Source organism: Anopheles aquasalis, chromosome 2 (assembly GCF_943734665.1).
Source record: "Anopheles aquasalis chromosome 2, idAnoAquaMG_Q_19, whole genome shotgun sequence".
NCBI classification, from domain to species: Eukaryota; Metazoa; Arthropoda; class Insecta; order Diptera; family Culicidae; genus Anopheles; species Anopheles aquasalis.
The window spans coordinates 71,040,042-71,063,146 of record NC_064877.1 but is presented as its reverse complement, the minus strand read 5'-3'; the positions used below and the strand labels follow the sequence as shown (position 1 = coordinate 71,063,146).

At 49.2% G+C, this 23,105-nt stretch overlaps 1 protein-coding gene across 7 annotated transcripts in view; it reads right to left on the bottom strand.

Moving 5' to 3' along the window:
* Nucleotides 1–22,467, bottom strand: part of LOC126581753 (mucin-2-like) — a 24,789-nt gene extending 2,322 nt beyond the window's left edge. For 2 of the 7 annotated variants that reach the window (XM_050245624.1, XM_050245629.1), the window contains exons 1-4: nt 22,321–22,467; nt 14,835–15,467; nt 11,268–11,380; nt 3,291–3,784 (exon numbers count right to left, since the gene is read on the bottom strand). In XM_050245624.1, the coding sequence (XP_050101581.1) occupies nt 3,291–3,784; nt 11,268–11,380; nt 14,835–14,926 (699 nt within the window). In that variant the 5' untranslated portion in view covers nt 14,927–15,467; nt 22,321–22,467. The other 5 variants (XM_050245628.1, XM_050245630.1, XM_050245627.1 and 2 more) reach the window with 4 other exon arrangements.
* Between the last annotated feature and the right edge of the window lie 638 nt (nt 22,468–23,105).

Below are 23,105 nucleotides of genomic sequence, written 5' to 3'. Positions count from 1 at the left end.
TCGCCAACGGCAAACCAGCGGGCCGTGCCTGGGATGCCAATTGTGGTGGTGCCTCGGAAGGGATCATGCCAGCGTGCGCAGTTGCTGTGTGTGTTGTTGCGTTTGGTTGCAGCGATTGAACGACGCCGACACGGCGGGCCACCGTTGGGAGCGGTAAGCCTTGCCAAAGCTGTCCAATTGGAGGATTCGCCTTCGGGGGGTGGGTGCAATATTGGGTCAAAAGTATTTAAATGAGTATTTCTGTATTGCTGCTGCTGCTGCTGCAGCAGATGCCAATCTTGCATGAGGGTGCGATCAAAATGGTTGACTTGGGTGGGTGCAAAGAGGAAAGTGCAAAATGGGATCGTGATTGAGCATGGTGACTGTGCCTGAGGTGCTCTCATTGTCGCATGCTCGTTCATGTGCCTCAAAATGCGTGCAGAAGTGCGTTGCTAGAGAAGGTGGTGGTGCGTTGGTAGATGTTGGTGTAATCAGCCACGGAATTCATATCCAAGCAATCCCAAAGGACGCTCGTGGCCCGTTATACCCCGTTTGTTGCGGAATATGTCATGTTACAGTGATGATTCTGCTGTTGTCTCATCATTACAGAGTCAGATAGACCATGACTAAGCTCGATAAATGCGCAAGATACGCTCGAACCATGTTCTCGTCAACATGCAGCGTGTTGTTGGAAGTCACTCGGCGTGTCGTTTTGCGTTGAGTTTGGAATACAAAACAATCAGATATGTGTAGTCACTAGCGAAGACGCTGTTTGAGCTCTGAATCATCATCTAGACAGAGGACCGGCTGATCGGTGTTCCAAACTATACCAAGGCTCAATCTAATTGTGTGTATTCGTCATATTATTTGAAGGAATTGCACAACATTACAAAAAACGGTGATTTGAGACGACGAAACATATTCGAGACGAACATGTTTGAAAAAAGTTTACACAAAGCTATGTGAAATAACTTCAGAGATCGAAAAGAGTAGCATATAACGAAAAGAGTAGCATAAAAAAAACGATTCACTATTCTTTTTTAAACAGTCAAAATCCATGCCATATGGTGAAAAGCCTTTGATAAAGCTGAGCTCTGCATGTCCTCTCTCTTGGAAAAACACAGTAATGAAGGTGGGCTTGAAAAGCATTTAACACAAAATGCCTCTTCGATAAGACTTCGATTCGAAGGTAATTGAGTTTGCAATATCAAATCGGGCAAACGGATCAAATTAATCCGGTTTATTTGTTGGGGTGAAATTCGAGAAATGTAAGGGTGTGCATGATTCACTCTACAATTGAAAAACGATTCTGACTACAATTAAGTTATTGTATCTCATCAATGAATGCCTGAAGCACTCCGATTCAGCTCGGAACGAAACGTTCTGACCATTTTTTCCATTGAAAAATGGCTGAAAAACGTTGCAATCATATCATTTCGATATCCTGTCCAGCTTACCAAGGCCTCATTAGGCCTCCAAGCTATCACCGATGACCACACGTTCCGGTCAGTGCGTCATGGACCGACAGTAGCTTGTTCGAAACGCATCCACTCAATCAGCCCTCTTTTGCATTGAAATGAATGCAGTCGAAGCACAGAGATTTAATTGACTCGGCAGAGTAGGTTCTCCCTGTTTGATTATTCCAGTTCGTTCGCTATCTTGAGTAAATAATGTACGTAAACATACGGATTGCTTGTTTCATATCGAGAATTTAATTAACCGAATGGACGTTGCATTGCATCCGCTGTTGTGGTTCCCTTCATGTTCTCCGTGATTTATCTTTGATGAGCACTTGACAAGAGCATGCTCATGCTCAACGATGAGAGAGATTACCTGTGGAGCAAAGGTTCAGTCATTCGGTAGAACAAGGCTCCATGGAAATCGGAACAGTGTGCAGATAAACTATCAATCGACCATCGACCGCTTGATGAAGCAATGAGCCACTCTTTGCCGCTTTCCCGATGCTGTTCCCGTTTTTTTTGCATTTTCATCCACCTCATTAAATGACTAACAGCCCAGTTAATGATGTACGAGCTGCCCGTGACAACCGCAGTGGAAAAGGGTTTTTCTTTTCGATAATAGAAACCCACTCGAAACGAGACCACCAACAATGGGACGGAAAATCGATCGTCGGCGAACACCAATAATACTGCTGCTGCGCTGCTCAATAATGAAAAATATCACACCATACCACCATTTTTCCCTTTTTTTTTTGGTGCATTCACGTATCTCGCCAGGCCGTGCACGAACTACCGCGCGCTGTTAATTCCCAATTTAACGCCTGACAAGCTCAGCTCAGCGTTAAGCTCGGATGTGTGTGGAGTGATAAATCGAACGCATAATTAACAGCATCATGTGTGTTCCCGACACGGCCGATGCGAATGTCAACGTAGCCATGGCGTCACACACGACCACTCGGTTCAATGGACGATTTAACGTCATAATTCACTCAGTGCAGAGCGGAAGCACTCCAGAGAGCGATGCTGGAGGGCCGACTAATAATGGCCGTCATTCGATACCTTCCATATCGCCAATCGATACTACCGGAACCGGAACAACACAACTGGATCGGCAAGTCGAGAACGATACTTGAAATGCTCCATTTTCCCGCATAGTCGGAACGCAGTGTCGGAAGTAAGTTATGGTCTTGGTGATATCGACTTCTCGTACAGTATGTGTGTTGGTGTGTATGTTTCTGTATTGTATGTGTATGTGTGTATTCCATTGTCCTGTTTCCATAAAACCGATACACTACAAAGCGAGTATTAATCGTACCGTCAGCTTGTTACAAACTAAATGGTTGTTGTTCCCACTAAGCCTAGCAACCGGGGCGCATTGCCGTTGTGCCCTTCGGCCACCCCCGATCGTCGTCCCGAGCCGTCACCCGTTAGATGCACCATCCAAAGCGTCAGCGAGCCACCGTTAGTGATGTTGAGATAGTAATTGACCGGTACCGGTACTACTACGGCTAGTCCGGAGGAGGTAGTCGATGCCGAACCCTGGCCCTCGCTGGTGGCCGCCTGACTGCCATCCGCGCCATGTGCCAGTGCCGCGGTCGTCATCGCCGGTTGGCTAATGATAGGGGTTAGGTTGGTGAGGTCGGTTGGATTAGGGGAAGGCAAGGTGACCGGGCGGTCCGGTCCGATGCTGCTGGATGGTTCCCGTGGTGGTCGCGGGGGTTGTGGTGGTCCAGAAAGGATGGTGATGGTGGTACTAGTGGAGGTGGTAGTAGGGAGGCTTTCGCTGTTGCTACTACTACTACTACTACTACTACTACTAATGGTAGAGGATGGGAATAAAATTTGTGCTACCGGTGCCGGTGCCGGTGGCCGCGGTCGTTCGGTCGCTGGCGCAACAGCCGGTGGGAAGGAGGAGGGAATGGCGGCCGTAGGCGTGTTCACGGTGCCGCTCGCCTGCTGTCCGAGCTGCTGGGCCGGATCAATCACTACACTCTGTACGTTGCTGCTCTGGGTGGCGGGCTGCCGATCGAGGTCATTTCTTACCGGCCTATCGTTACCACCGGTCTGTACCGTGTTACCGCCGCCTCCATTGCCTCCTGCTACAGCTCCTGTTCCTCCTCCCGTTCCTCCTCCGCCGCCGCTGCCACCGATCTGGTTGAACTGCAGTCCCCGGAGATACTCCTCGAACCGGCGATGATACTCGCCCGAAGGATCCCAACGTTCCCGCAGTGCCCGGTACTGGTCCGGGTAGTCGTAGTACAGCCGCGTGATGATCTTCAGTGCGTTCTCCTTCTGGGTCGGTGAACAGCGGGCACACTTGGTACGAAGCGCCTCCGGTAGAATTCCTGCGAACGAAGAGTGAAGAGAGGGTTGTGTCAGTCCAGCAGAAGAAGAAAAAGAACAAGTTTGGCAATAAATCCGCCCCGAAAAGGTCACCTCAATGTCGCCGAAACCACGTTGGGAGCCTCCATCAATCACCAACAAAGCAAACAACTATTGCTGCACAGAATGAAGCAAAAACGCCATTTACGCCTCATCCCCCCACCGGCATGTTTCTAATCATCTCATTAAACTCGCTAGCTCCTATGGTTGCCGGTTTTTGGGGGGGGTTACCCTCGTGTCGAAAGTAATTTGCTGTGCATCTTCTGCCGTGAATAGGGCGTGCAAATCGGAACGTATACCCTCGAGCCATCGGTTGATGGGATTGGTGGTGGTCTCGAGAATGGGAAAAACGGTTTTTGGGTGTTCCCTTCGAGGAAAAAAAACCACCCCCAAAAAACCCCCCTGGATTGCCATTCAGCGCCAGGTTGAGTGAGATAGCATCCCAGGTAATGATGTATTGAAGGTAACAAACAACGGCAGCAGCCTCAGCAACAGCATCAGCGGCAAAAAAAATGTTTTTGCGCCGCCTTTCAATGCAGCATTGTAACTGAGACGCGTCTCGCATGAAGCGGGAAGCGGGCGTCAGCATAAATGACGCCATAAATAATGTGCTCCGGTTTGGAGTTTCTGCCCATTCAGTGAACGTTCCAGCGTGTAAGTGTTCACCCCAACCCCCAACCCGCAACAAGAACAACCTTATGCGTATGGCGATTTTGTGTTACTTTTTTGAGGCGGCAACGTGGAAATGCTCATGAAATATGATGCTTCATAAGATGGGCCGCCGGTGGGATACCGTCCTTGAAAGCACGGTTCGAGCGTCCTGGTGGCCCACGTCCCGGACAATCAATCTGCTCCTCATTTGTTCCGTAATTGCTTCGTGACTTCTTTGTGAAGGAAGCTGGAGAGCAGATTCACGATTCGTTACCGAGAAGATAAAGGTTCCTGGGGGGGTTGAGATATGAATGGCGCCCTTTTTGCGGAATGTTAGCACTTCGGATGTGGAGTTATTTGACATTAAGTTGTATATAATCGCCTTAGCGAGATTACTCTGGGATTCTTTGGGTGACTCGAGTGATTAACCTTTGTTAAATCGAATTGATCGCTATTAAACATATTGTGAAGCGATCCATTACATAAAGATTTAGTATGCGATTCTGCATTCTTTTAATACTTTGGCTCTTCATCTACAATTCCTGAGCATAGAATGATGGAGAGATATACACTTCAATCTAATGCATAAACCATCTCACAGTTAATAATAATAGTTAATAAGTGTTTAAAATAATCCTAATGCTTTAAAGTGATTATCCATGACACATAAGGAACCAGTATACATGAGTCGACCGCGTGACAATCAAGGCAAGCTATTATAAGCGTAGAATTCTCAAATTCCTTTTTAAGGAATGAACAAACATATACTCTGTAAGGAAATCTTGAACAAACATAGACTCTTTAAGGAAAAATAGGGCGAGATATTTTCAATGGAAACCAAACCGAAAATTCCAAAAATATCGCTCTTCCCTTAATTTTTTAAATTCATTTCCGGCCACCATGTGTGCTCATTCTCCATTCCACGCAGGAAACTAACCTCATCCTGTCGAAGCGTCGATGCATCTGCCACAGAACTATTCGGTCAAGGAAAGCGCATTTGATGACACTACTAAGAGGGTGCAGACGATTGGAATAGAAGAGAATGGGTTGGCAAATCCGGTGCCCGTGCTAGGAATAAATTAAATTTCAATCTTCATCATCTCCACCTGTGCTGCTCGGTTTGGCACGTACGTCGATGACGCTCTCCTCAACCGGCTCAACAGGTTCTGTTCGCTCGCTCGCCAATGGAGAACAGAGAATGCAACTGCTAGGGAGACTTGCAATCCGGCAGGGTATGCAAATCCTCAAGCGAATGTGAGTGTGGGTTGTGCCCCCACCCACACACCCACTGAAACTCACCAAGAAGCGCCCAGCTCCGGCTGCTTAATGATTCTGCACTTCCTTCTGTGGAAAGCTTTCTTCACAATATTCCGAACTCAAGCAGTTCTTTGGTTCGGCATCAGCGCCAGATGAGTCCGAGAGAAAGGTAAAATGTTTTCACTTTTATCCACCCTTATAAACTTCTGGCACAATCTGTGTACATCGTGCTACTGGCGCCATGGCCTGGGCGATGACACTCTAGTCAGCAAACTAGGTCGATCGGGCATGGAGCTGAACTGCGCGAATGTGGGTTAAGATGCGTTGCAAAAGGCGTGAATTGTGCATAAATTGCGCTCGCTGCAATTAACAGCTATCGCTGGTACTGGCATTAAGCTTGGTCACAGTAGAAAGTCGGAGCCAGTCGACAGCGCTATCGCTTTTAGATGTTCCTCTCTTTACGTCGTACGTTCTCTCTTTACCTTCTACTTACATCGTAGTAGCTCTTGCCACCATGATGACGCCAGAATGCAGCCTAATAGGCCCCGAGGAGACCTTTTAGTGAACGGGATGTAGACTTAATCTTGGCTTCAACTACAACTGGATCAAATGAGTAACCTTTAAGTTGGCTGAAGGTGAATACAGCATCTACCAGCCAGCAGTTGCGGCTTTGTGGCAACCGTACTCTCGAAGGGAAACAAAATACCTTCAATCCGGAGCCCGGAGAGGGAGAGGGGGAGGGTGGAAGCTACCGAACCATTAAAACCCCGACATGAAGGAACATTTCAACCAGCCAGGGTTTTACCGCAGGAACCCTTTGTGCTGTTGTGGATGATGGCCACCCCGGGGCCGGCCTCAATCCCACGAGCGTTTGTGTACGGCCCCGCACCGTAATGGTGTGGCACTTTACAGCTGGACCAACATGTGGTAGCTCACTCCGCCCCGGGTTGAGCGATGTGACGGGATGCTTCATACCCGGCGTTTCCGGTTAGTGTGCATGCGATGAGTGCAAAGGAATGAATAAATGATATGTTGCCGTGCTGTTCACAGCCCAGGATACGAGATACCGAAGGTTTCCAGGGATCATTTGACACGTTCCAGCAATTTCGGACACCATCAAGCCGAATTGACGATACGGAAGCTCTTTTACGAGAGCGGTTCTTCGAGTACGGAAACATCAGTACAGTTGACCCAGGGATATCTAAAATCTCGACAGAAAACACTGCTTCTATTGCACCAAACCCGTCCTGCAGGGCGTGAGAGGAGCGAACGCTTACATTCACGACGTGTACATCAGATTAATCAGACCGATCGTGCGGAGTACACCAAATGAGCCAAAGGAGACACAGAGCAGAGAACGAGGACAGCAAAATGCATTTGAGTTGGGTGCTGCTGTTTGAAGTAAACCCGATACGGCAGGTTTAGTGTTTTCCTATCCACACAACGCTACAGCAGCTGTGGAAGTAGACATGCCATGCCCCCTCTGGCTATAGGCGAAACGCATATAAGGTTTGTACTGCCTGCCAAACAGGCCTGGAGCCATCCCATCATGAACGGATCGCCACGAATGCCAACAGAACCCGTTTCGCAATCCCCAGAGTGTAGCCCCCCCGAGGGGCGAGTATGGACTGTCGTAAATTACCATTTAATAGGAGATAAAGCCGTATCTAGCTTGCCGCCTTTGGCATCGCTATCGTTGCTGATCGAATCCGTTCCACCCGGAAAAGCTGACAAGCTTTCCCGGTGTAGCGCGGCAAACCGATGTCATCCGGTAACCGGTACGCTGTCTCAGGTTCCCCTTCTCCAAGCTCCATCAAACTGCACACGACATGTTACATTCACATTCATCAAGATGCCGCGGACCGGGCGCAGTGGAATGTCACGGTGACATCGCAGGCCAAAGATCGAGCAAAGCGTTGTAGGGGCACCGCTGGGACCGTGGCTTGCTAAACTGCGCAACAATGCGCTGATCTATCGGCGTTTAGATCTCACCATTGGTGCATTGGGTTAAGGTGGGTTAATTGTAATGAATGTCTTTGGAGACCGGGCTTAGTGGTGTAGCGGTGGTGATCTCATCGTAATCGGATTTGTGACACGCTAGAAATGCTTACAAATAGTTGTTTGACTTGAAATTAATCACAAGTAAGAGGATATAATCCTCAATCGTTGAATTTATAAAAGGTTGCCATATTGTAACGCATGTTTCTGGCCCCCAAGAATCCTCGATTTATGATATTATCGTTTTCGATTGGTTAATTGAATCCAGGTTCGAGATTCCTCTCGAGCTTTACTTTGAAAACTACTCCATCCCACAATTCGTAGCCCACGTTGTCCTAGCTGTCGAATATGGTATTCCACAAATCGAAATCTTCATGCCCTCAAAATGGAAAGAAGGATAACTGTAGCAGGAGTACGGTTTCCGTGGGCTCCCCGCCCCGTAAAGAGGAATCCCCTTAAATCATTTTCTCGGTCACCGTAATCCCGCCTTCGCAATGTTCCACTTACATTCCACGCTTTGCCGCTACACGGTGGCCAAACTGTTTGTTATTCTGCTTACCTCCAATTACATATGTAAAGAGGTTTTACCACCAACAGAACCCATGTATGTGGGGATCCCGGTACACCGTAGTAATAGGTGCCCAAGGCAACGACACCCAGAGGATATCATCTGCCCGTCGCCTTCATCGCGTAGATTCGCACAACCCCCGAGTCTAGACCACGCACCTCCAACAAGAGACTACAAAACGCTATCCTTTCCTCGATATGCTGGTGCTCCGGCTGTTTCCGACAGCCACGGCCACCGCACGAACAACGAACAACGAGCGGATGACACGGGCAAGATAAACAGAAGCCGCAACAACATCGCCACCGCATCGTCCGTGAAGCGCGCAAAACTTTCTCTTTAAGTTACTGTTGTTCACGACGTCGTCGTCATCGTCGTCGTCGCACGTTTGTCAACAACTAGGGTGTCCGCAAGCAAAGGGGAACCGGCAGTCCGGATTGCTTGGCTCTGCTTTGGGGGTATTGCGCATCGGATGATGCTAGCGGCCCACCCATCGTGTGGACTACTTTCTTGCTGCTGCGAACCTTAGTTCTATTGAGCGTGATTCTGTGATACTCGCTGGGATGCTGTCGCTGAAAATAGCACCCCAAGAAGAGGTCGAGCGTTGTTAATGTAGTCCAGATATCTTGGCTTGACACCATACATGCTCGAACCCACTGGCACTGGCCTTTGTTTCGACTTCGAAACCGGCAGGAAGTTAAACTTTCCTATTGTCCATCGGTGATTGAATGCTGCACTCCAACCGCTCGATTATGAAATCACCTTCCTACGCCCAGCGCCAGCAGATCCGGCGAACTTTGCAAAAGATGCTTTCGTCGCGGTTACGAAATCCCGTTGAGCCCCACATTGCGCCACGTCCAGAAAGTATGCTAAAACAACGGTAACATATTGGCCGGGTCCGGTTGTCTACCGCAGCACGTCCGGGTTCCCAATACAACCAAACACATTCCTCAATTCCTCGCCAATCGCATGCAAATCGCAATGCTTCCTGGTTAGCTAACGTTTGTGCCTGTGTATGCTGGCGATGGTGACGGAGTCCCGGGCTGTTCTTCTTCCCGGCTACCACCATTCCTGCCCCTGTTTTCTGGCATTTTTTGTCCACTGTTTGTTTTGCTCCAACCATTCCGGACCATCCCGGACTTTCTCCCTGACATTAAGAGGAATGCTTTATTATGCTTGAAAGCGGCCGTTACGTGCGACCTTTCGGATGCGGACAAAAAGGGAAAGATAGATTGCATTCCGTCGGTTGTCTTTGTCGACGAATCACCTTGAGACCAAGCGTAAGCGAATCCCTTCTTCCGATGATGACCAGCCGTTTTGGTGGGCGGGATGGTCATTGCGCATGGAATTTATGCTAATTAGCGGTGTTCCATTTTTTTCTCGTTTTGTTTTGATTACTTTCTCTCTTCTGCTGGCCTACTGGTCCGCTTCCACACCGAAGATGCCGGTTCCTATTACCGGTTGAAAGCGAAAGGCGATAAAGTGACCTTCGCAGCGTCTGAAGTGCTGCTTGATGGGTGGCTGGTTGGCCATCTATCAGGTTTCGCTTCTCCCAAACTGTGGTTCTGATTTGTTTGCATTAGAATGTCCCCAGAAAAGCTATTCGCTTCAGGTATTTTCTCCACCGACTGTCCTTGAGGTACACCATCGCTCACGCACCATGATTCACGCTGGAAATGTTAATGGAACCGGCCCAAGATCAAGGTTGGCACAAGTAAACGTTAGCAGCGCTTCAACTCGAACCCGCATACATTATGGTTCATTTGGTGATCCAAAAAACACCCCTCAAAAAATTTTCAGAGCACACACCACAGCTACATGACCAAAACGGAGCAGGATCGGCCCCGAAACGGTCAAGCAACGTGCCCGCATCGGCATTCACCCGACAAATGAGGGCAAATTACCCGGTTGACCAGTTACGTCCGGTACCTGCAATGAGTGTAAAAGGACTAGGGCTGACCCGAGGACTCCATTGGAGGCCATCATCGTGCAGGTATGCTTTGGAGCGCCAGGTGACGCACCTGCTCACTTTTGGTTGACCAGCCACACATTAGGATAATCACACCCGGTGATCTTTGGTCTTGAGCACCGAAGGGATGGCTGACTGGTTCAACGTAAAACTCACCCCTCAAATCAACTCGCACACCCGCACGCCAATGGTGAAGGTCGCGGTTTATGCAGAGAACCCCATTGCCTCGCTTGGTTGGTGGCGATGGGTGGGAAAATGATTCCAGCAGCGAGAAAATGAAGTAAAACAGTTGAAAAAGGTATAAGCTATGTAATCGCTAGCATCGGAGTGCGAAGTGCCACCGGGCACCGCACGGCACGCAACACTGAATCACACATTCTGGGAGCCTTGTGCAGTCGCATTAGAATTGCAAAAACCCATTGGTCACTCCACATGATGGTGGTACGGTTGAATGACCAATTTTCGAAAAGTTGCTAATTATCCTCGAAACTCTCGCTCTCGAACACGATGCCTTTCCCCAGGTGTTTGGATCGATTTTGGATTCACTTTTGCAAAAGGTTTGCATGAAGAGTGATCGATTGGACTAGGAAGGTTCGAAGAACACGTACTGGAACACTAGTCGATTAGCTGATATCCTGAGCAAAACTGTGATTGGAAGGTTATCCAAAGATTATTTTCCACCCTGAAAATTTACCTTCAACCTTCTATTTTTTTTGGTTTTCCCATTTTTTATCGTAAGTTATTAAATCATTCTGGTATTTAAGTTTTATGCTAACTAGAAGAAAATAAAAAAAAATGAATAATATGTTATTCAATTTAAAATAGCAACAGCAAACTCAAAGCCACAAAAAAGCCAAAAACATAAGCCGCACCTTGATACGCACGCATTCCATTAATTTCTCCAGATAATCTCATAGTACAGACGTAAGATAACAGATCTCAATGCATATTTTATTACAACACTGAAAAACCCGATGCACCGCTGCTTTACCGACTAGCTACTTACGCTTCAGGTCTTTGCCCTCCGGTGGGCACGGTTTGCGGCTCAGCAGACAGTCAACATAGTTCGACACCAACCGGTTGCTGGCCAAGATGGTGTCAATGTCCAGGTTATCGTATCTGGAAAGGAAGGAGCAGGGTGAAAAAAACAAAAGAAGATGAATTACTGTCGATCGGTCAACGGTACTGTCGAGGTGAGGAAATGAACATCCTGGCCAGCCATTTTGCATTTTGCGAACGCATTTCCGTCCGTCTGGATTTTTGGCCAAACAGTTGATGACCGCAGACTGTGTCGTGCCCGTCCGATGTGCGTGATTTATCGCCGGTCCAGGGTGACACCCGTGGCGACGGTAATTAATCTTCACCGGTAGCGACCAAAGGTTGAGCGATGGCTGGCAGGGGACATACCGCATCGTGGGAGCTAATGAGCGGTCGGCCAATGAGCGGATATAAATCACCACCATGCGATCAGGAGGTGTGGGAGGTTTGGCGAATAACAAATTCGTATCATTACGAAAACAGGAATGTACGATTCATTCTGTTAATGCTGCAAATGGATGCACATTATGCAGCACGCCTACCGCTGATGCTGGTGCCCGATGCCGCGCTCTTTTCGATTGATTTTGATCGCAAATGATAATCGCGTACCACACAAACAAACAAACACGTTCAATGGTTGGAGCTGTCGGGAATCATTAAGTGATTAGCAGCGTTTGTAATCCACCAGTGCATTAGGGTATCAGTCAATGGATCATAATTTAAGATCTGATCACCACACCCAATCCGCTAAACCGGTTGTTTGTTCGCATCAGCAGCAGCAGCAGTCAGTGGATGCAACCGATACTTTGGGATTTCCGACCAAATGCACGCTCCCTGTTCACGCTGCTGACTGTTTCAAAAGCCTCACATTTCGCTCACATCGAACCTTTCGAACCTTTCGAAACAATTTATCAGTCGCCTCACACCAAAAACCGGTCCCGTAATATTTGTTTGTCGAATGTCTCGCAGTGGTCGGAGTTTTCTTTCGGAGTTTTGTGCAGAAATTGTTTGGCGGAGAATCTGCCGACCGGTATTTCCGCTCGAAACGCTGAAGGTCATTGCTTGGTTTGGTGTGAGCAAGAATCTCGGAGCATCTTTTCTTCGACCACCCGCGTACCAGGAAACAAGACCAGAACCGGTGGACGACGACCACTGGAGTCTTTAGTTGAAGTCTACCCTCCCAACTCCCTCGTGAGCCAGAGGACAAATGCTTGGCCGAAGTGATTTGCAAACAGGACCGTGTTTGCGTGAACATTTGGCACGGCAGCATTTTGATCGAACATTATAGTATTCTGAGAGCTCAGAAAAGCACTCGAGAGATGAGGAGTGAAGCGAAGGGGGTTCTGTTTGCCATCCACACTACTACTCACTACAGAACTTCACCCGTGCTCAAGCAGAAGCAAGATGTTGCTTATTATTGGTGTGCCTTGTACGCAGGCAGTGTCCAACGAATAATTAACGTTTGAAGAGTCTCGTCTGCTATTTGTGTAATCATTTTCTCAACACCTTAAGGGGCCAATCACGGGAAGATGTGGTGTTTAAAGGAGAGGAAACGCTGGATAAACTTATTATTAATTCCCGTCAAACAGTCAAATCGGACTGGCACACAGCAAGAGAAGGAGAAGGAGAGGAACACAAAGTCATTCTAATGCAAGTACGCAAGTTGAGGATCATCGGTGATCCAGCTGGTAGATCTGGAGAGGAATGGAGCACGTTTGCGGCCGTTTTTTTATGCCGTAAATCCTCAACACCTTATACTCACTCCCCCCGGGGGGTTGATCTTATCTCGCGCAGCATGCCTACGTTAATGCTGGGGCACCCGGCGGTTTGGTTCGGACCCACCCGGCTCACGCGTGCATCAATGGAATTCGATTCATTAATTAAACCAATTCGATTCGAACCGTATAATCACAAGTATGGTTCGGGCACGTGATTCGCTATGTTCGATTTCCAATTCTAATATGGCCACGGTGGCAGCGCACGAACGTTGCAATTGTGAGTGATTGACGTTGGATGCCGCATAGCAACTTGTGATCATCCTTTTGATTTATCGTACTTGAAAACAGCTGGCAGTCGAGCAGAGATCCCATCAGATAACCGCAGTGACCTTCAGGATTTTTTTTTCATCTCGAAACCCTTCAGACGCCACTAACAGCGTTGCATTATTCAATGTATGCAAACGTGTGTTCTATTTGAATAGAGTAAACAAAACACAAAAACCAGATTGGACGGATGATGGTGACTTACCCTGAACTGCCTCGTTCCTGCAAACTCATCGTTTCCGCCGCAGGAAGCAACGGAATCCATCAGAAAAATCAAGAGCAACAACACTTCTTTCGAATGTGGGCAGCACAAAGCATGTAGCAAACCGTCGTCACCACTAGCTTCCATGACAGCTACAAGATTACAGTAGTTCTGTGCGTGACACGGTGTCACATCACTCCCTCGAATGCCGATGATGCTGACACTCGTGACGGGGCAATTATGAAGAAGGCACAAGAATCTCCCCAAAAACGCCATAAGGTTGCCAACCGGCAGCAGAAGAGTTCAAGGAGCTTGAACACGACAACGGTAGACATTATCACCGACCGACGGATCGGCTACCGAAATCCCCGGTGTGCCGAAACGCTCGCCAATGTTCGATTAACGATTCATCATTGGCAGGTTTGGCAAGTTTGGCGTTTGGTGAGTTGCAGTTATGCAAGGGATTGGTTTTTTTTTGTGTCAGTTTGTTGTCTACGCAGCGGTTCCACACTCCTTGGGTGGCTCTTCAGCTACAAAAGCCAAACAATAACAAGACGACGATGATCCCACCGTCAGTCTGTTGGGCACAGTCAGACTTTGCACACATGGGTTCCATCGCAGCCTCAGGGTTCCATTCCGAGCGACTGGCTCAGCCGGTCGCTGGCTGGTTAAAGGTCAGTAAAAGCCAAAAATGGTCTGCTGGGCGGAACTGAGCAAACGGCTCACCGCAACCGCAACGCCAGCAATCGCCATTTGCTCAATCATCGAAACACAATCGTCGTCCGGCTTGCTGGTGAGGTGGAGGCATCAATATTGATTGTTTTTGGGGGGTGTTTGGTGTTTTCGAAAAACTATCGAGAGTGTCTGCTCGGCCATGGCCAAGGCGACCGGAGTCGCTGAGCTTTATGGCTGTTACACTTCTGCACATCTTCCGGAATGATCCGTCGGTTTGGAACGATGCTCAAGTGAATCTCTTTCAAGGCCCTCTGACACTAGGATACTAAGAGATGCACCGACGATACACGGATGACGATACGTGCACCGACCTTTTGCAGCTGTAACTTGTCGCTTTGCAGCGTGCCTGTCGTTCACTGCTCATCGGCTCGTGTCGACGCGGAACTGATTCGAAGTCATCCGTAATCATTCCGAACAGAAAACCGATCCGGACGTCCGGTTTTAGGCCCACAAGAACCATCTCGGTCGCTGTGGTTTGTGCGATGATCAGACAAACGAGTTTCGAACACTTTCCTTTCCTTCTACCGCGTAGAAACGCTCACCAGCGTGACCTTACCTTGGACTGTACAGCGTTCTGGCCAGCTCCTGCGACTTGACGAAATTCAGAAACGCCAGCACGGCGCTCGCCAACAGCCAAACTTTCCGCATCTTTCCACCAACGGTTCAATCCACGGGACTGACGGGATAACACAGGACGGGAGCACAGCGACCGCGGGGTGTCTCTGATGTCTGACGGGCGGAGTCTGTGATGTTTCTCACTTTAAAGTCGCCACACTCAGCGATTGAGATCGTCCTGTTGTATTTGCACCCGTTTTATGCACGCAATCACATCACACAATCTTCACATCGACTCGGCACTCGCAGGCCTGGGACTTTACTCACATATCGCGTGCACGGGACCCGTAGCTGTTCGGTCGGTTTTTTCCCAGAATAAACACTATTGTCTCCGGGAGTCACTTGGATGGTTGGGCCGTGCTTAAACGCTCATCCATAAACACACGTCATATACGCGGCTAATGTTGGGTTTTCCCGAAACTGTCACGCACGCACGCAAGCAGGAGTGGCATAAATGCTGACTTCGGGGGTGATTGGTGGTTTGTTACCCACTGTCTGTCGGTTGCACAATTCGGAACAACAACTTAAGCCGCGGTGCTTGGTGATGCCAGTGTTAATGTTGTGATCGTTTGGCCTGCACGAAAAAGAATAGAAAGAAGAAAAAGATGGCGCATTAGAGAGGGCATTTGGTGGAGTGCCACACGCGCAGTTATGATAAACCAATGTCCCAAAAGGGCGTTACTTTCGAATGACACGCTCGAACACACGCTGGTCTCTACGGCGTGGCGCGGAGGGCCTTGGCTAAGGTCGATCGAAGCGAAGGATTGTCCGTCCGTCCGCACCGGCCATCAAGGGGAAAGACAGGCGCGTGTGTATTACTGAAGGTCCGCAGTCATGGGCCGTAATTATCATCCAAAGAAAAATGTTTATTAATTGCCCCGGCTGATCGGTTCGACTTGGCCGATGACTGGTGTGAATTGGGGTGCGTTTTCCCGACCGCGAGTCGCGATTTAGCGATGCGCTTTCTATAGAACTTGCACGATGCCAGATGCCGAATGCCCGGGTGGTATGGCCGGCTTCACCGATTCCATAGTGTACCGACGTTTACCGGCGTACCTTGAGTGTCCGCTCACTCGCAAGTGCGTCATGTGAATGCTCATTGCAAAACCGTTGCCCCATTCTATACTCTGGTCGGCAAGGTTACCGCTGGAGTACGATCGGAGCAACGATTTGGATCCGATTACCGCACCGGAGAAGGTGGGTTCTAGTCAAGGGTATACGCAGGAGGGGGGGAATCTGGCATTGGTCACGAGATCATCGCACGAGACTTAGCCATCAGCGGCCCATTAGCGCCGTCTGTCTGTCTGTGCGGACCACTGGGACCTCCTCTCGTTGATGGAACCAGAAGGTCATCGGATTTGTTGTATCAGCAAATTAGATATTTGTTTTTTGGCGAGCAACCGACGATAGGTTTATTCCGGTCATTATCCTGGGATACTATACCGTTCCAAAGAACACATTTAGCACGCGAATTGTGTGCGTCCTAGATTCGACATCATGATGCCCTATATTAGACGCGCAGCAACCGAAACTAAGAAGAATACTGACGCGCGAAAGCAAACAATTAATAACGCGACGCTAAATCGGCGAAGCTGAAGGTTACAACCACAACCAGCGATGGTATTGGATATATTGCCAAAGATCAAACATTGACAGCAAACCTGCACCATGCTTGTCCATCTTGTATCGAATGTCTCGATGTGGACTTTTTCGTTGTTTTCTCAACCGAAAAGCCCCGCGCGAGCATCTGTCAAGGAAGAGAACTCGTTATGGAAGTAATATTCACGGTCGACGGTGCGAATTATTAGTTTTTTGGCGACTTTTGGCGACTTATAACCGGCGCCACGGTTGGCGTGCCCTCCTTCCGAGGAAGCAGCCAGTGGAGAAGATGAACCAGCCAACGCTTGAAGGCGACAATCGACGACTAACTTGCCAAGGTGCGAAGTGTCTTTTACGCTTTCGCGGCGCCCGGTGGATAATTCGCGCGATTTATTAAAACTTTTCTCTCCCGTTTCCCCCCTCATTCATATAACGGTTATCGATGGCGTTTATTACGAGGCGAAAGCATTTCAGTCAACAATATGAGAGTGGATGGTGGGCCACTTTCTGTGGCGCACGACTGGCGCCACACGCCACACCAAGCTGGACTGAAAGACCACCACCGATGCCGACATTACACAAAAATGTCCGTTCCCGTTCGTAACCAATGGTCACGAAGCGACGACGATGCGGGTCTTTCGCCCCTTCTACCGGAGCCACAGGATTATTGATGGTTCACCATCAAACACCCGACACCTTCGTTGGAAGGAGAATGGCAAGGAACATCAGAAAGACCGTCCATGCAAAACAGCATCGCGTGTCGGTTGACCTCCGGGACGACCGTCCGGGAATCACGAGATGGTCAGCCGACAACACCGATCCGGGCCGGTGTGAGATCGTTGCTAATCAGTCAGGAGGCTCTCCATGGCACACGAATTCTCGGGGGGCAAATCAGCGTTCAGCACAAACTGCGATACGGTGTGGCCTGTTTTAGGTCTAAAAGTGTAATTTGGCTGGCCAACTTTTCGGGTTGGATGCCCCGGCCTCAAACCTCGGTCACGATTATCGGGACTAACCGCAGGCATTCTGTTAGAACCTCATCCTCGCCGATCTCCCCCGGGGGGGGAAACGGTCCACCAAAGAATGAATGCTGGCCATTTTGGGAACCACCCAGCGGAGCGCCGCCAATCCTTCTAATGACATCCCATTTGTTACGGTCAAGCGTTCGGGAAGGTGATGAGATTAGAAAAGTATTGGCCACCCCCTTGGGGCAAGGGCGTGGCGCAACAAATGGTGTCCCATCCCATCAGCCGACTTTTGACTCTGACTCTGGATGCTGGCAGGGCGGATCAGGTAAAAGATGATTGATGTGTCCACCCGGAGACTCCTTTCATTATCAGACCGCAATCGGTCTATTCTTCGGGATCTCGGCATCGACGATGCCGATGATTCTCCGCTTCATTACTTCCGATCGTTGTTTAGGTCTGGATTCTGTCAAGGGGGGAATCACTTCAAACTCCCTCCCCGCTTTTTTCTGTGTCGTGCCCATGGTATGCTAATGGCGATGGCCGGCAGCAATAGGCGGAAGACGTATCGATCATCTTGCCACCGCATGCAGATGCCCGTAAAGGGGGTGTCATAAATGTTTTATGAGTTTACAGCAACAGTTTTTGGCGAGCCGCATTCGGAATTTCTGAACCGAAAACAACATCGACACGACGCAACAACATATTCTAATCACTCATGCGTTACCCAGCGTCTGCGCGGCGACGGAACAAGGAAGTGTCCACATCCACATGTGTCTTCACAATAATTGCATGCGCGCGGTGCCGGTATACCGGCCAAGGTCGGCACGACGGTGACGGTGGCGATTTTATGGCGGTGCCATACCCAACGGAACCGCTTAGGAAAACTCTTAATTGCAGATGGCGATCATCTGGCATATAATTGGGTTCAAAGTACAGCAGCTCTGTCTGGGCTGTGCTGTTGTCCTAAGACACGAGCTACTGGAGTAGCTTCTTCTTCTTCCGCAGTTCCCGTAGTTAGGTTGTTGGGCCTCACCGGGGAGGAGCCATGGGCATGAGATCGAGATCAGCGAGAACAGGTTAATGCAAGAACTGGATTCGATGGGTGCTTGTCGTTACAGAAGCAGTTCGGCAAATACCACTCTTCCTCATACTGCTTCTTCTTCTTCTTCTCCTTCCGTTGCTTCTGTTCCAGGGGCTTAAATACGCAAATAAAAGCGCGCTTATCGAGCGTCCTAAAGAAGCGATGCTGGATTACGCACGTACACGGCCAGTGAACGGAGCAAACACATGCAAGCAGCGAACGGTAGAGGCCTCATTTGAATTTCAATTCCAAAAAAGCGTTGCTCCTGCTTTAAGTGCTTATTATCATAATTTGGGTTTATCTGCCTACCGCACGACGTTCCGTGTCTTCCGTGGATGTTGCGTGCAGCACGAGGTGGAAGAAGTAAGGTTGAGAGAATACCATTTTGCCTCCCACCGCCACGTCTGGAGCACACCCTTGAAGCGAATCTATTTTTGGCACAATTCTTACTCCCGAAGTACACCAGCCGGGATCGCTCCGTTTACAGTGTTGTCTACAATTGAGCTCTTGAGCCGTACGCTACCAGCTTCTCAATTGCTTTATCATTTTAATTGGAAAGGAATCTACGAAGGCTCGGTAACGTCCGCTCTGATGACGTACTGTGGTGCGCTAATTGGCCTTGTTTTACGCCGCATCAAAAAGAAACCCCCCGGAGCAGTTTACCCGGAAATCTTTGATCCGACGGCACACCCTTTTGCGCTGATGTTCCGACATTCTTTACGACTGTTTGGCTTGGACATTGGAACAAGAAGCTTCGCGTTACTGCTCATCAGCTCACCCAACTGTTTCATTTCCTTTCCCGAGCCACAACAAGCTCTCGATGTTTCACGAACTTGCGTTGAGGTTTCGTTGAGGTAATGCTGCTCAAAATCGAACGCGCTCCATTCACGCCGCGTGGCCCAGCGTTTGATTGAGGCCACGAACACGCCGACGCTCGATGCGCTGCCAAGGCGTGAGACGTGCGCACTTCGCCCGACCTGCAAGTACATCGGAAACGGTTGGCAACCTTTACCTCATGCTGCCTATAAGTACCCGGTGGGGGTTTCAGCTTCAGTCCGAAACTTCAGTAACGAACCAGGTCCGATAAGGGCATTCGCACTCATCCAGTTCATTACGATTTCGGCACACAACGACCTCCGATTGGTCGATTCGCGTGGGTGCCGCTCTCCACCACACGCCGGTGACAATCTTTGGTGACATTTCTGAGTCAGCGCCCCTCAACCTTAAGCTCAACTCAAGAGAAGATGACATTGAAGCGGGCTTGCTATGGTGGCGCCGCGAATGGAAAGCGCGTCGACTTCTCCTCTTCTCTTCGTGTTCGTGCGGTGCCCGGTGATGCATCAAGATCAAGTTCACCATCAACAGCCGCGCACAACAGCCCCCTAATCTGTTGATTTCTTTTTTTTTCGACTGTCTATCATCGGACGGGCGGGCGGACGGTTTCGTTGGCTTAGCCGTTGTAACCGAACCGAGACAAGATGTCCAGTGCCGTCAAATTAGTTCTCTCTTTTTTTTACGGTCAATGATTAGAGTGGAATTCGAGTCGAACCAACAGACAGTAGGTTGACTTGACTTGGTGTGTCATTTTGCGGACAAACAACTATTGGCTGTGGCTGTGGTGGCCATTATCTTCCACACCAGCCCAGACTGGCCCTGTGGATTCAACAGAAGCACTCTGCAGGCTGTCATTAAGATACGATCAACACGATGCGGAATCGGTTCGGTCCAGTACTGCTAGCTCGCGTGTCTCGCCGGCACGGGGTCATGACGCATATGGAACTCGATTGATACGGCCTCAAATTGATGCGATGCTCGAGCGTCTCCATTAGCCAAACGGTAGCGCATCGTAAATGCTAAAAATGGCATGTTTTGGATCAACTTTTCCACCCAATTGCTGCTCTGGCTGCTCTTTCGAACCGAAACCAAGACTCGGTGAATTTCTGTTTCACTTCTTCGGTGACCGACAGTAGGTTTGACTTGAAGCTCTCGAATAATACTTCTTCGGTGGAACTTCTGTCACCATCTCTGATCGTCGGGTTCATGTATAATCTCGACATGGAACCCAAATCGGATGCTTCCGAAAACATCTCATTAGCATTTTGTCAACAGCCGAGTCGGTGACTGCTGCGCGGAAAGTGTTGTCGTAAGAAAGGGCTTTCATCGGTCGTCGACTTGGCCAGCGAGCACAGGCAACAGCTTGTGATGGTGGCCACGGCTGGTGCTTTGTTGTCGCTGGATTAGGTATTCGAGCACGCGGCGCTGTCGTTCCTTCTGGTGATGATGATCTGCTCAATTATGGTAACACATTTTGAACAGGGATTCTTGAATGTGAAATGAGCTAATCATGATAGTAGCTAGAGGAGAAAGATTTCATACCCTTCCTACTTCCCATCGAAGGAAACGCGTTGACAGTAAGAACGAGCTGACTAATTCGAGAAGCATTAGCAGTTTGATGATTTTTTATCGCTTCTCCCTGAGCTGACAGCTTATTTCCAAAACAGTTTTCCAGCCTTCAGCTCAAGCTCGTAATGATCGCTTTCCAGCTCGAGTACACTTAAACATTCTTTATAAAAAATTAAAATCTTTTTCTTCATAAACGGGGCAAATTGTAGGCCACAGAACGCTGGTAGCGAATCCAGGTCAATGCTTATCCGGCGCCATTCTATTCTCAGCTTCCATCCTCCCCCTTTCGAATGGTCACCCCACCCAAAAGCCGACGCACAACCATGGGCAAACCTCGGCCTGCAGGCCCCAAAAGAATGTGCAAATTAGATGTCGGAAACTCGTTTTCCCTGAGTCCGATGGCGTCTTCCGCCATCGCCGGGTCCGGATGACCATCAGTTTGCTAATCAAATTTATAGCACATCGCTAATCGGGGAACGGTTCACCGTGCACGAATGCACAACAGTCGAAATCGGTCACCCCTTCCTTCCCACAGCCTAGTATCGATGATGTGAACGGCATGAAGGTGGCGACGACGCGAGCGATCCACGCAACGAACGCGCCACTGAACCGTGGCCCAGCACTGCATCACCAGTCCGGCGGTGGTCCGGTGGCCACGAGGGGGGCCCGGGGGAGGCAGACAGCTTTTATGCACCGAGTCCATCGCATAACGGAACGTCTTCCCTCACTTCACACCACAGCCCAATGGCTTCGTCACGACACGGTACATTCCGTACAAGCACTCATCACGTTTTACACACTCGCGGCCCTCGGACGAACGAAGAATGAAGTCAAGTGCATTATGCACAGACACGACGCACGTTATCGAATCGCTTAGCAGTGTTGGCGGTGAGAAAATGCTGCTCCATCCGTCCGCAGCAACAACAACAAAACAAACCATAATGGATCTCCGAGACACCGAACCCACCATCGTATTCATCACACATCGAGCACATCGAGCGCAGTGGCGCGTGCCAGAACCTGGAGCGTCCCAAAAAGTGTTAATCTAACCAAACTCCAGCACCAGAATTTCAGTGTCCAGTGTCCGTTTGAAGTACCGTACGGTCGGTACGGGCGAGCGGTACTTTCAGATTCACTTTCGCGAAGGCCACCGCAAGACCCTACACTTGCCAGCTTGTCGTTCGCCTGCGAGACACACCACACCTGATCCACTACCGCACGATCGAAGCGCACAAACACGAATAACGCGAAACTGCGGACTGCGGGCGAGCGAACGAGCGAGCGAACGAACAAGGCACGCGATCAACCATCGGCATGATCGGCGTCGGCGACTAGGAGCGTCGCTAGCGAGATAAACAAATGGGGTGGGAGCCTACCTCACGCTGAGAGTTGCTGCTGCTTCTGCTACTGCTGCTGCTGCTGATAGGGGATGCGGAAGCGAGCATATAGTATGTCGCCAAGCTCATATATCGTGGCGCGTCGTGCAGTTTCCGATCTCCAACGACCAGGCGACCTTCTTGCGCGAATTCGCACACCGGACTGATCGGTTGGGGCCGTTTGGGGCAATGTTTTATTCCTACACCGCGACTTGACTCCTTCTGCCGGACTTTGGTTCCGTTCTCCCTGCAGCTCTTCGAAACTTCTAGCACATCGGCCCAAGAGGTGCATGGCTATGCCGGGGGTTAAGCATTTCTCAGCATCTCACTCGTTGCCCCTTTCGGGAGGAGCGGGTTTTTTTTTTGTGCAACATCTTTTCCATATGGTCAGTCACAATGGGGCTACTTTTTTCTGCGATGCTGTTGGCTTATTATCCGTGATTTTGTTTTTTTTTATCGATTTTGCGACGGGTTTTTGGAAAGCGCCCGAGCTCTCGAGGCTGTTTTGCAATTTAAACAGAGTTTATTGTTTGATCACATAGCAGTTGATCCCGATTTTATGTGTTGTTTAAATGTGCATCACTGTTTATACAAACTTCGCAATTGATAAGCTTGAGAACATTATTACTATTATTATATTCGCCAAAATAATGTATAAAAATGCGAAAAGTTTACGAAACACAGGCTTTTAACCTTGTGCGGAAAACTAAAATATGAATCAAATCAGCTAAGTTATGCTCATTTTCAATAGCAAACAAAACGCAACATAACACTGGAGATAGAGC